The following is a 12,013-nucleotide window of genomic DNA, read 5'->3' as shown; positions in this document are numbered from 1 at the left end:
TAAAAGAATCTAGGAGTAAACCCCTACATCTCTAGCCAATCGATTTTTGACAAGGGTGCCAAGACGATTCGGTGGGGACAGAATAGTCTCTTTACCAAATAGTACTGAGACAACTGGATAGCCATGTGCAACATAACGGAGTTAGACTCCACCTCCTGCCATATGCGAAAGTAAAGTCAAAATGGACCCATGACCTAAGACTCAGAGCTGAAACCATAAAAATCGTAGAGGAAAACATAGGGGTAGCCCTTCATGACATTGGATTTGGCTATGGATCCTTCGGTATGACATCAAAAGCATGAGCAGCAGAAGAAAAAAATAGATGAATTAGACTTCATGACAATTACACACTCTGTGCATGAAAGGACATTATGAGAAAGGTGAAAAGACAATCTACAGATTGGGAGAAAAATATCTTCAAGTCATATATCTTATAAGGGTCTGTATCTAGAATATATATAGAACTCTTTAATACAACAACAGAAAGACAACCCAATTTAAAGATGGGCAGAAGACTTGAATAGACATTTCTTCAAAGAAAATATGCCAAGTGGCCAAGAAACACATGACAAGATGCTCACCATCATTAGTCATTAGGGGAATGCAAATCAAAACTGCAATAAGATACCATTTCATGCCCCCCTAGGATGGCTATAAAGAAACGTAGTGGAACATAAATGTTGGTGGTGATAATGTGAAGAATTTGAAACCCTCATACATTGCTAGTAGGAATGTAAAATGTGCAACCACTGTGAAAAATAGTTCGATGGTTTCTCAAAGTTAGACACAGAATTACCATAAATCCAGCAATTCCACTCCTCGCTATCTATGCAAAAGAACTGAAAACAGGGGCTCTCACAAATATATGCATACAGAGCAGCACTATTCACAACAGCCAAAAGATGGAAACAGCCCGAATGTCCGCCAGCGGATGAATGGATAAACAAATTGTGGTATTTACACACGATGGAATATTACTGAGCCGTAAGAAGCAATAAAGTGCTGATACCACTAGAATATGGATGAGCCTTGAAAACGTCATGCTAAGCAAAAGAAGCCAGACACAAAAGGTCACATATTATATGGTTCCAGTTCTATGAAACGATCCAGAATAGTTAAATCCACAGAGACTGAATGCAGATTAGTGGTTACCATGGGTCGAGGAGCCAGGGAGAATAGAAACTGCTTCATGGGTATGAGGTTTCCTTTTGAGGTGATGAAAATGTTCTGGAACGAGATAGAAGGGGTGGTTGCAGAGCACTGTGAATGTATTAAGAGCCATTGAAGTGTTTATTTTTATTTATTTTTAATAAATCTTTTAAAAAAGATTTTATTTATTTATTTGAGAGAAAGAGAGCACAAGCAGGGGGAGTGGCAGAGGGAGAGGGAGACAAGCAGACTCCCTGCGGAGCAGGGAGCCCGACACGGGACTTGATCCCAGGACCCTGACATCATGCCCTGAGCCGAAAGCAGATGCTTAACAGACTGAACCACCCAGGCGCCCCCTTCTCAAACCATTCTCTAGGTTTGAGCTTTGAGTATTTGTTTCAGAAAGGATTATTTAAAAAAAAAATATATATATATATATATAACATCCTATGGATGAATTTTTTATTCGTTTGTCATTTTATTTTGTTGTAGTAAATGAAAGAGTATAAGCTTATCCCTGTAGCAGGCTTCTGGCTCATTGGATACTCTTAGATTCCTTCCTCTCTGTCCCCTCCTCTGTCCCCTCCTCAAGGCCCAGAGACCTCCCCTTTGCCCCTGTTTACTCCCCTGTCTCAAGGAGTCATTGCCTTAGATGTTCAATGAAGACCCTTCCTCCTAGAAACTCCAGGAGAAGGCTTAGGCTTCCCTGACCAAAAAGGGCAAGCCACACGTTGGAATCAGCCTTGCATTCTTCCTTTCCTGGTTGCACAAGGAGCGTGGCAGTCTGTCCTTCTGCCTGCCCCTTCTACACCAGCCATACTGCTTTGCTCTGAATTTTCATTCCTTAGTTATTTGGAAACGAGAAGCACAAATGGAGGAATTGAGGAACAAGGTGATCCTAGCAGCCTCATAACCCACCTCTGTGTGGTTGGGGAGCTCTACCTCCTGGTGTGTTGGTAAACTCCTTATCCTGGCCCTGCCGTTTGCCTCGATGCTTCCTCCTTCCACTTTTCCCCCAAAGGACAATCAGTTATGGTTTTTCATGCACCACTTCTGGGGCGGGAGGAACACTGGACTATTCAAACTACCTGTCCTACCCTTGGGTCCCCGCCAAGACAAGCCTCCCAGAAGGAAATCTTCATGGTCTGCCAGTCTGTTCATTTTCTTCCTACTCTTGCTTCTGGCATTTGGTGAGAAGCTCATCTGCTCGTTCATTCATTCATTCATCCATTTACCTTTTGAGCACCCATTACTGTTGAAGAAACTGGGGATACGGCAGTGAAGAAAACAGATGATAATCTCCTCCTTCATGGAGCTGACTTTCTAGTGGGGTGAGGTAGGTAATAAATCAATAAAATATGAAGAACGTTAGAAGGTGATAAACATGCAAGAGTGATGAACAGAAAATGGAGCATGGCCAGTGGTTTGTGATTTTTAAACCGAGCAGTGAGGGTAGAATGCATTGAGAAGGGGATATTCAAGTAAACATAAGTGGCCAAGGAATGAGCTGTGTATTTGAGAGAAGAGTGTTCCAGAGAGTAGGAATGGCAGTGCAACGGCTCTGAGGCAGAATCGTGCCGAATATGACCAGAATGGCCTGAACCGGGAGAATGGCAGGAGGTGGCAGGGAGGTAAAGGAGACGGAAGTGGGGGCGCTAGACCATACAGCATGGGGTAGGAGGCCATTGTAAGGGCCCTGTTCTTACTCTGAGTGACAAGGGGACCCCTCCAGGGTGGTGAGCAGGGGAGTGATGTGATCTGACATTTTCATAGGATAATTCTGAGGGAGAAAGCAAGAGAGGAGGAGGGGAAACCCATCTCTTAGGGAGAGTGACCCAGTGTGGGAAAATGCGATTCAGAGTCACAAGACCTGGGTTGGAAGCCCATCCAAGACTTCCTAGCCATGTGACTCCCCCACTTTCTCAGCTTCATCTTCCTCACCTGCAAAACGGAGCGAATAGGCCTATGAGCTCTTGCAGAACTGACGTGGTCTTGACGGAGCAAGCATGTGCGAAAGCTGCTCGGGCGGCCGGCGCAGGTGGTCTCCGTAAGCAGCAGCAGCAGAACGGGGCGGTATTCCGGTGTCACATATTCAGGATTTGATTGCGTTCGAGGGAGGCATGTAGTGTTTGCATGTTTAGTTATTTTTAAGGGTGCTAATCGCCTCTTTAAATGAATTGTCATAATTGTGTTATTCCAATATTTTGATACAACAGATGCTTATTTTTGCAAAAGGCTTCTGGTTGGTTGGGCTGGTTCCAATGTGTTGAGGTTTGGGTTTTTAAATGAAAGGAATGGACTTGTGTAGTCATTTAGCCTCGTGTGCCAGCACCTGCTCTGGGAGCTGGGGGGCGGGGTCTGGCGGGCAGGGAGGTGGTGGTGGAGAGGCACGAGCTGCAGATGACTGAAGGGCTTACAGTCTGTCGGGAGGGACAGATACAGATACACCTAGGTGAGCGCTAAACCTAGAGTCTGGCACAGTCCCCATCTTCTGTGTGCATTCACCACGTTCTAACTGAGCACCTCTGTGTGCCAGGCACTGTGCTAGGCACTGGGGACGGGCCAGTCTTACCCCTGCCCTCGTGGAGCCTGGGATCGGGGGCTGGGGGCCGGGGGACACAAGTAAAAAGTAAAGAATCAAAAATAATTGCAGGTGTGTGTGATACTGGGGGGGCACGAACAAGAGGCTGCAGAGGGAGAATGTGAGGAGGAGAGTTGTGCTGCGGGATGGGCAGGGGAGCTGGGGGAGGCTTCCTGGGACCCTGCTTTCTGGGATGATATGATGCCGGTGGCTGAGTCCCACTATAGCCAGTCAGCCCCCAGCCCATCCAGGTAGTCAGGCTCAAGACAGACATCACCCCCAAGGCACGCAGGGTTGGGATGTGAGGAGTTCAGAACGCTCCCAATGAGGGGACCAAGTGCATGAGCTGCTATCTACTTGCTGTGTGTTCTTGGGGAAGTTCCTTACGTCTCCGAAACTCTGAGCAAGAGCAACAGTGGTAACAATGACAGCCGCCACCGAGGTGGCTGACTCTGCACCAGGCCGTGTCCTGAGCAGTGCCCATGGATTGATCCAGTTACTCTTCACAGCCACCCTGTAGCACCTGCTGTTATTTCCTTCTTCTCACAGATGAGGAAACTGAGGCACAGAGAGGTTAAGGAGTGTGCCCGAAGTCACATACCTAGTGTGCGGTGGAGCCAGGATTCAAAGCCAGGCCCTCCGGCGCTTGACCGCACATGGCACTCCTGTGCCACAGGGACAAATATCATCCATGTCCAGGGCCGTCAGGAACGCTGAGTGAGATGTGTGCTCATTGCGTCTGCCCTGGGGCCTGGCGCATTCATCCATTCAATTCATTATTTTTGAGCTCTTACTTTGTGCCAGGTTCTGGGAAACAGGACCAACAAGGGCTGTCCTGGCAGAACTCACAGTAAACATTAAACAATTATGCAAGCAGTTCGTTAACCACTCAATGAGCGCTTCCAGGGGGAATGCGGAGCCACCCAGGGGTATGTAATGGGCTCTGACCCACTCTAGAGAGTTATCGGAGAGGCCCTCTAAACCAACCTGTTGCCGAGGGATGAGTAGGAATGAGCCAGATGAAGGGAGGACGTGTGGTGAGCACAGCATTCCCACAGGGGGAACAGCCTGGGTGAGGGCATGGAGGCAGGCAAGGGCATTGTGGCTAGAGGGGTCATGGGGGGCAGCCATGTGAGGACGACAGGGCACTGTTTGAGACTGTGGACTTTATCCCCAGGACAGTGGGGAGCCACAGAGGCTCAACATGGAGGACTGGTGCCCGGAGACTCCTTGAAGACCTTGCTGTGTCATAGGAGAAAGGGGTGGATCCGACCCAGTTCCCTCCTAGTGTTGTAACCTGGCTGAAGCCTCTAGATCTTGATTTTCTGACCTGTCAACTGGGGATAAATACAGGATTCTTTTAAGAATTAGAGATTAATTATATGTTAATTATATCTTCCTAAAGCTGGAAAAAAAATCGTTCAGCAGGGGAACCCAGGAGACATCCATGTCAAGGTAGACTCACCTGGAGAATTCGGGAGATAACCCACACCAGGGTGAACACACTTGGGGAATTACAGAGACATCCCAGATCATATTAGACATGTATTTGTAATTAGGGAGACATAGGAGGTCATTATAGACATGCCTGGGGTATTAGGGACATGTTCCAGTTCTGTGTCACACGCCTAGGAAATTATGGAACAAAAAACCAGAACCAGAGATAGTGCCCATATAAAGCACCCTGCATTATGGGTGGTCAGGAGTCATGATGGTTATAATTCTAGGTAAGAAATGGTAAGGAAGAGGGTTGGTTTGGGGTCCTGTGTAAGAAAATGTGCTTTTGATCTTCACAATTTAGAGGGAGGTGTTACTTTGCCAAGCTCATCGATATCAAGGCTGGACCAAAGCCTGTTTCTTGGTCCCCAAGCCTTCAATTTGGCAGTGACTTGGCCCCTACTCGAAGGATTATGAGGACCCAGATTCCCAGGATCTGTGTTATAGACACAGACTTGTCTTCCTTTGGAGACAGTGTGAATTGGAGGAGGAGGGAGGTAACTGGAGTGAGGCTTCTTTCTAATTATGTGACTTCGGGCAAATAAATTCCCCCCTCTGTGTCTTAGTTTCTCTATCTATAGAATGGGCATAAAATAACAGAACCTCCTTCATAGGGTTATTGTAAGAATGAATTGATTAAATGTTTGTAAAGTGCTTGCACCTGACATATGCTATACGTTCAATAAATGTTAGATTTTATATTCCTTGATTTTATTTTATTTTTTTAAAGATTTTTTATTTATTTGACAGAGAGAGACACAGCCAGCAAGAGAGGAAACACAAGCAGGGGGAGTGGGAGAGGAAGAAGCAGGCTCCCAGCAGAGCAGGGAGCCCAATGCGGGGCTCGATCCCAGGACCCTGGGATCACGCCCTGGGCTGAAGGCAGATGCTTAACGACTGAGTCACCCAGGCACCCCTATATTCCTTGATTTAAAAAAAAAAAAGCTTAAGGAAATTGTTTTCCGCAGACCTGAGACCTACCAGGCCATGGTCTCCACCTAAGTACTGAGCTTGATCAGGAGGGACTGAATCTTCCTTGGGTCCCCTCTCCTGGCCATTCTGTTAATCTCAGGCACCAGCCATGAGTCTCCCATTGAATTAGAATCAAATCCCACAAATATTGATTAAGAGTAGCTAATATTCTTAGCCATGGAGCTTGAGATGGTTGAGATGATTCTATCTTCCACTCCCTTTATGCAAATGGAGAAATTGAGTCGAGAGGGGGGCAATGATCATGCAATAAAAGAATATAACTTTGGAGTATATATAGAGAGCAATGAAGCAGGGGTCAGTCCCCAAATCTATGCAAGGTTTTCCTACCCCAAGTCTCCTGAATCCTGGTCCAGATCTTGAAAGAAATTTCATGTAATAGGAAGGAGCCAGATCTTGGGGTCAGAAGACGAGGTCCTATTCCTGATTGTTGAGAATGTCCTTCGCCACCAGCAAGGTCACTTTTTCCTGAACTGCATGTTGCCTACCTGTGAAATAACCCCACAATAGCCCTGCAGAGGGAGCCAGTGAGCAAGAGGTGGGTTGGGCTCTGGGTCCAAGGGATGCGCAGGAGTGTGGCAAGGTGTTTACCCTCTCAGAACATGTTTCTGTGGATATACAGGGCTCTTCCCTGAGGAATTGTGGTGAGCTCAGACATGGTGCCCGAGGAGAAGAGTTTTGACATCAAGCAGGTGTTTAGATACTGTGTGCTACTTGGTCTCACTATAGCACTACTCATGTCCTACTCACCCTTACCACTCAGTAGCCTCAACCAACAAATATTTACTGGGAGCTGTCATACCAGGAACCAGTATTGTGTTGGGCTTCAATTACCTGAGCTATTCTAGCAAACATACTTAACTTATCAAAGGGAACAAGGATGTTAGAAGATGTTATTTCCCATATGCTACCATGGTTTTGTACGATTCCCCCCTCCCTTTTCCATGATATGTATTATGATTGTTCTAAAATTTACCATTGTATTCACCAGTACCTCTGGTGTCTTTCTTCAGTTCTGGAATATTCCCAACCATTATCCCTTCAATTACTTCTCTGCCCTATTCTCTCACTCTTCTCCTTCCAGAATGCTGATCAAACAGATATCCTTTAGACACCCTCACTTTGTCTTCTGTGTCTCCTAACTTCTCTTTCCTGTTTTCTCCTGTTCATCTTCCAGTCCTCACGTGTCTTTTCTCTGAGGCCTGATCTCTTTCAGAGTATAAAAAACGGGAATTATCCCTGAGGCTGACATCACTTCTATGTCTAAAACCAGCAAGGGCAGAAGGAAAGAGGGAAATTACAGGCCAGTCTCACTCATGAACTAGATGCAAAAATTGTGAACAAAATATCAGCAGTCAAAATCCAGCAAGGCATAAAAACCATAATACATCATGACCAAGTAGGGTTTATTCCAGAAATGTAAGGCTGTTTTAACGTTAGAAAAACCAAGTGAAGTAATTTACCAGTTAACTGAATTAAAGGAGCAAAGTCACTTGAGCTTTCGGTAGATACAGGGAAAAAGAGTCCAATAAAAGTAAAACAACAATAACAAACCACACACAACTGAAAGAAAAATAAACACCTTCTTGACAAACTAGCCACGGCCTCATGCTGTTCCAGAACACCTGTAAGAACCTATGACCGACATTGTACTTAGTGGTAAAACATTGAGATATTTAAGGTAAGGAAGAAAGCAAGGCTGTGCACTCTCACCATTTCTACCCAGCATTGTACTGGAGCTTCCTGATCAGTGCAGTGAGGGGGGGAAGGAACAAACGAGGATTGGAGAGGAAGGTGTCCACTGTGGGTCCTAGCTTGCGCTTCTGGGGGAGTCTTTGTACCACTTACCAAGATGAGAAAGACCAAGAGAGGACCCAGTTGGGCTGGTGTTCAGGGCACCCAAGGGAAACGTGTCCAACTGCCCTGGAAGACCACCAGGCGGGGAATCAGCTCCATTCCCAACTCTTTGACTAGACTGGGATGGGCCACTTTCCTTTTGGACCTGGATTCTCCCATCTGTAAAATGGGTGGGTGTGGGAAGATGGACTCATGATGGGCTGCAGTGTCCAGATCTGATGGGAAAATGAAGATGGGAACAAGAGCTGGTCCCACTCTCCAGGGGGGCAGGTTTTTGTATACAGACCCTCTATTGGAAGGGAGCACCGATTTGGAGATGTGGCAGGAATATGACCAAGTCATAGGGCCATCTTGACTGTCTGCCTTCTAGAGGAATTATCCCTTCTTTCCTTTGTCAAGAAGTTGTTACCATTGTGTTGCTATGAAATGTGTTCTACAGTTTTAGGACATCATGACCCCCAACAATGTGCCCTTTTGATGTTTTAGACCTACAACAGCCAGAGTGAGAGCAACGAAGACTATGAGATCCCCCCGATAACACCTCCCAACCTCCCTGAGCCATCCCTCCTGCACCTGGGGGACCACGAAGCTGGCTACCACTCGCTGTGCCACGGCCTCACACCCAACGGACTTCTCCCTGCCTACTCCTACCAGGCCATGGACCTCCCAGCCATCATGGTGTCCAACATGCTGGCCCAGGACAGCCACCTGCTATCGGGCCAGCTGCCCACGGTGAGTCCCTGTCACCCCCCCCAATGGGTCCACTGGTTATAGCAGGGAAGGAGGTTGAGAGGGGAGCAGAATGCCAATGTTTTGATGAGGACCCTCTACTTATGTGCAGGGCATGGGCTTGGATGTTTGCATGGGGTCTGCAGAATATGAGGGGTGGGCATGGACGGTAATTTATGTCTTCACACGATTGACTTCTGGAGCTCTGTTTATAGTATCTTGTTATTATTTGCTTCGTTGTTATTTCTAATAGTACAATCTCATCTATTTTTATTTTATAATGGCTTTATTGAGATATAATTCTTACACGTACAGTTCACCCATTTAAAGTGTACAACTCAATAGATTTTATGGGGTTATATGACTATCAACACAGTCCATTTTGGAACATTTGCTTCACCCCAAAAAGAAATCCTACACCCTTTAGTCCTCATTCTCAACCCCCCACAACCTGCAGCCCTAGGTAACCACTAATCTACTTTCTGTCTCTAGATATTTGCCTATTCTGGACATTTCATATAAATAGAATCATAATATTTTTAAAATATTGTATCTTGTTTCTTGTTGAAGCTGTCAGGGAGAAGGGTGATTGCTGAGTTAAAGTTTTCAGGATAATTAGAAAATCAGCAGGCAGACTAGGACAGGAAAGGACCTTCCAGGTTGGGGGAACAGCATGTACAACAGCAAGAGGCAGGAGGGCTCATATCATATTGGGGGCAGCATGTCCCCAGCATGTCATTCTCTTTATAGGGCAGGAGAGAATGAACTTGGAGCCAGAGAGAGAGAGGGAGGTGGAAGAGCTAGCAGCACCTGGATCATAAGGTTCCTGAATCCCATGCTAAGGAGATATATGATTTCTTAGCATAATGGCTGATTTGAACAATCAAGAGCTATAGAAAACCAGTAGAGCATTTTTTGTATAATAGAAAAAGTCCCTTAAGGGAATTCTAGAACTTCTCCTGAATAACTATGGTTATATTTGTTTGTATATAATATTATATATTAGTCACAACTCTTAAGTTCATTCCTAAGTGACAGGAACCAAACTCCAACTAGCTTAAGCAAAAAAGACTGAAATACCCAGGGGTGGACAAGGGTTTCAGGTATGGCTGGATCCAGAAACCCCAGTAGTGTCATTAGGGCCCTACCCCGTGCCCATTTCCACAGAGCAGGCATGATGGCTTCTGGCAGCCAACATCTTCCCTGACATCCCTGGCAAGTGACAGTTTGGGTCTTCCAGGGAGGACCATGGTGGAACACGCTGGACCAACAACCACTGTGTCCAGGAGGAAGCAGTCTTCGATTTTGTCAGCTTGGGTCACAGACTCACCTGTGGCAGGGAAGGAGGGACCACATAGTTGATTTCCTACCAAAATCACATGGTGTTGGGTGGATCATGCAGATCTCTGCCGAGGATGCTCAGAGGTCATAGCCATGTGCGCGGCCCAATTCTAGCAGAGGCCTGGGACCTTCGGACACACAGTGTATACCGTAACAATCTTGACAGTGTTTTATTTATTATTTACTCTTATTACCACCAAATCTCCTTGCTTAAGAAAAAAAGGGTATCCTATATGTATTTTTGTAAGCTACATCACAGTTTTTCCTCCTTTGAATCTAGGTGAGAAATAAAAGGAGGGAGGGACGGAGGGGAGAGGGAGGCAGTCAACTCAAGCTCCACGTTTTATAATGTTCCGGGTCGGACTGAAGTGCTCAGTAGAAACGGATACTCCATTTCTTGAGGAATACTTTTCTTTGGGGCCCATCAATAATGCAGGCCCTCAGCTTCCTCTTCTCTGAGAGACCTGAAGATTCTGGAGCCATATGGTTTTAATTCCACTTTGTTAGAATGTCGTGCCTTAGCCGCCTGCCCAGCTCCTTGCTCACAAAATGTCACTACTCCAGACTGTCCCTGTTGGGGAGTTATGGTACCACAAGCAAGGAGAAGCCAGCAGACCCCTCTGGCATGTGCCCTACGGAGGGCTGGGAATGCAAGGGTCAGTATGGCTGCGGTCCTGGGTGCCATTGGGCAAGAGAGACAGTGTGCAGGCTCTGGAGTCCCACAGACCTGCCTTAGGTACTGAGTCCACCTCTGGAGTTTCATTCCCTTGTGCTGGGATCCTAACAGTACCTACCTCAAGACCACAGTGAAGTGTATTTGAGATAATGTGTGCAAAGTCTTAGAAAAATGCCTGGCAGAGAGTAACCAACCAGGGAATCTTTATTATTGTGATTATTAGTAATAAAAGTGAATTCCCACTGTAACCAAATGGGGACATTTTCCCCATGAGTCTCACTTACCTAAAGGAACAGATTGCAGATACCCCCTGTACCTTTTAAGGCCACCTGGTTATAACAGCTCTAATAATTACAGAGAATGTCGTCTGTATGTCCAAAATGACCTTCTGATCACTCCTCCTAGGATATGTTTTGGTTGGGTTTGGTCCAAATAGGCACTTTGCAGTCATTTTCCAGATTTCTTTAAAACTAGCTCATGTTAAAGACGCTTCACAAATTCAGATAGCTTTAATTCTTCCATTAATCAGTGCCAAGGGCTCACTGAGCTTTATATTCCCTTGTTTTGTAATGAAAGAGGAGCCAAACTGTTTTATCCAGGGGAGGGCTACTGGACCAGATGGGAAACTCAGTAAACACATGTGCATCCGTTGGGCCTCTCTGGCAAAGAGAAATGATGCACCCTTAGAGACAAGGTTTTCAAGTTTGTCCAAGCAGTAGGCGGCAGGTGTGTGTCTGTGCGTGCGTGGACATGCATCCTGAGAGTGGGGCTAGACTTTGCGTCACCACCTGCTAGGTGTCCAGCACAGTGCAGGGGGCTTTACAAACTGTTTACACATTGCTCCCAAGAACCGAGTGAGGCGGCTCTCATTCCAATGGGAAACGGAGGCTCGGAGCAGGCAGGTGACTGTATTGGCTTCCTGGGGCTGCTCGAACCAATTGTCGCAAATGTGGTAGCTTAAAACAACCAGAAGTTGGTTCTCTCACAGCTCTGGAGGCTAGAGGTTGAAATCCGTATGGCTGGGCCCACATCAAGGTGTCAGGAAGGGTGAGTTTTTTCTGGAAGCTCTGGGGAGAATCCCTCCCTTGCTGCTTCTAGCTTCTAGAGGTGGCTGGCCCTCCTAGCTTGCGGCCACCTCGGTCCGACCTCACGTGGCCCTCTCTCTGTCCGTTGCAGTCTCCTCTGCTTTTCTC

General features: G+C 46.5%; 1 protein-coding gene across 6 annotated transcripts in view; it reads left to right on the top strand.

Annotated features, from left to right (window-relative positions):
* TOX2 (TOX high mobility group box family member 2) overlaps positions 1–12,013 on the top strand; it is a 144,526-nt gene that overhangs the window by 82,875 nt on the left and 49,638 nt on the right. For all 6 annotated transcript variants that reach the window (XM_034641484.1, XM_034641483.1, XM_034641486.1 and 3 more), the window contains one exon: positions 8,561–8,806. In XM_034641484.1, the coding sequence (XP_034497375.1) occupies positions 8,561–8,806 (246 nt within the window). The remainder of the gene's footprint in view (positions 1–8,560; positions 8,807–12,013) is intronic.

The sequence above is a fragment of the Ailuropoda melanoleuca genome, chromosome 13, assembly GCF_002007445.2.
Source record: "Ailuropoda melanoleuca isolate Jingjing chromosome 13, ASM200744v2, whole genome shotgun sequence".
NCBI lineage: Eukaryota > Metazoa > Chordata > Mammalia > Carnivora > Ursidae > Ailuropoda > Ailuropoda melanoleuca.
This window is presented reverse-complemented; position numbering and strand designations above follow the sequence as displayed.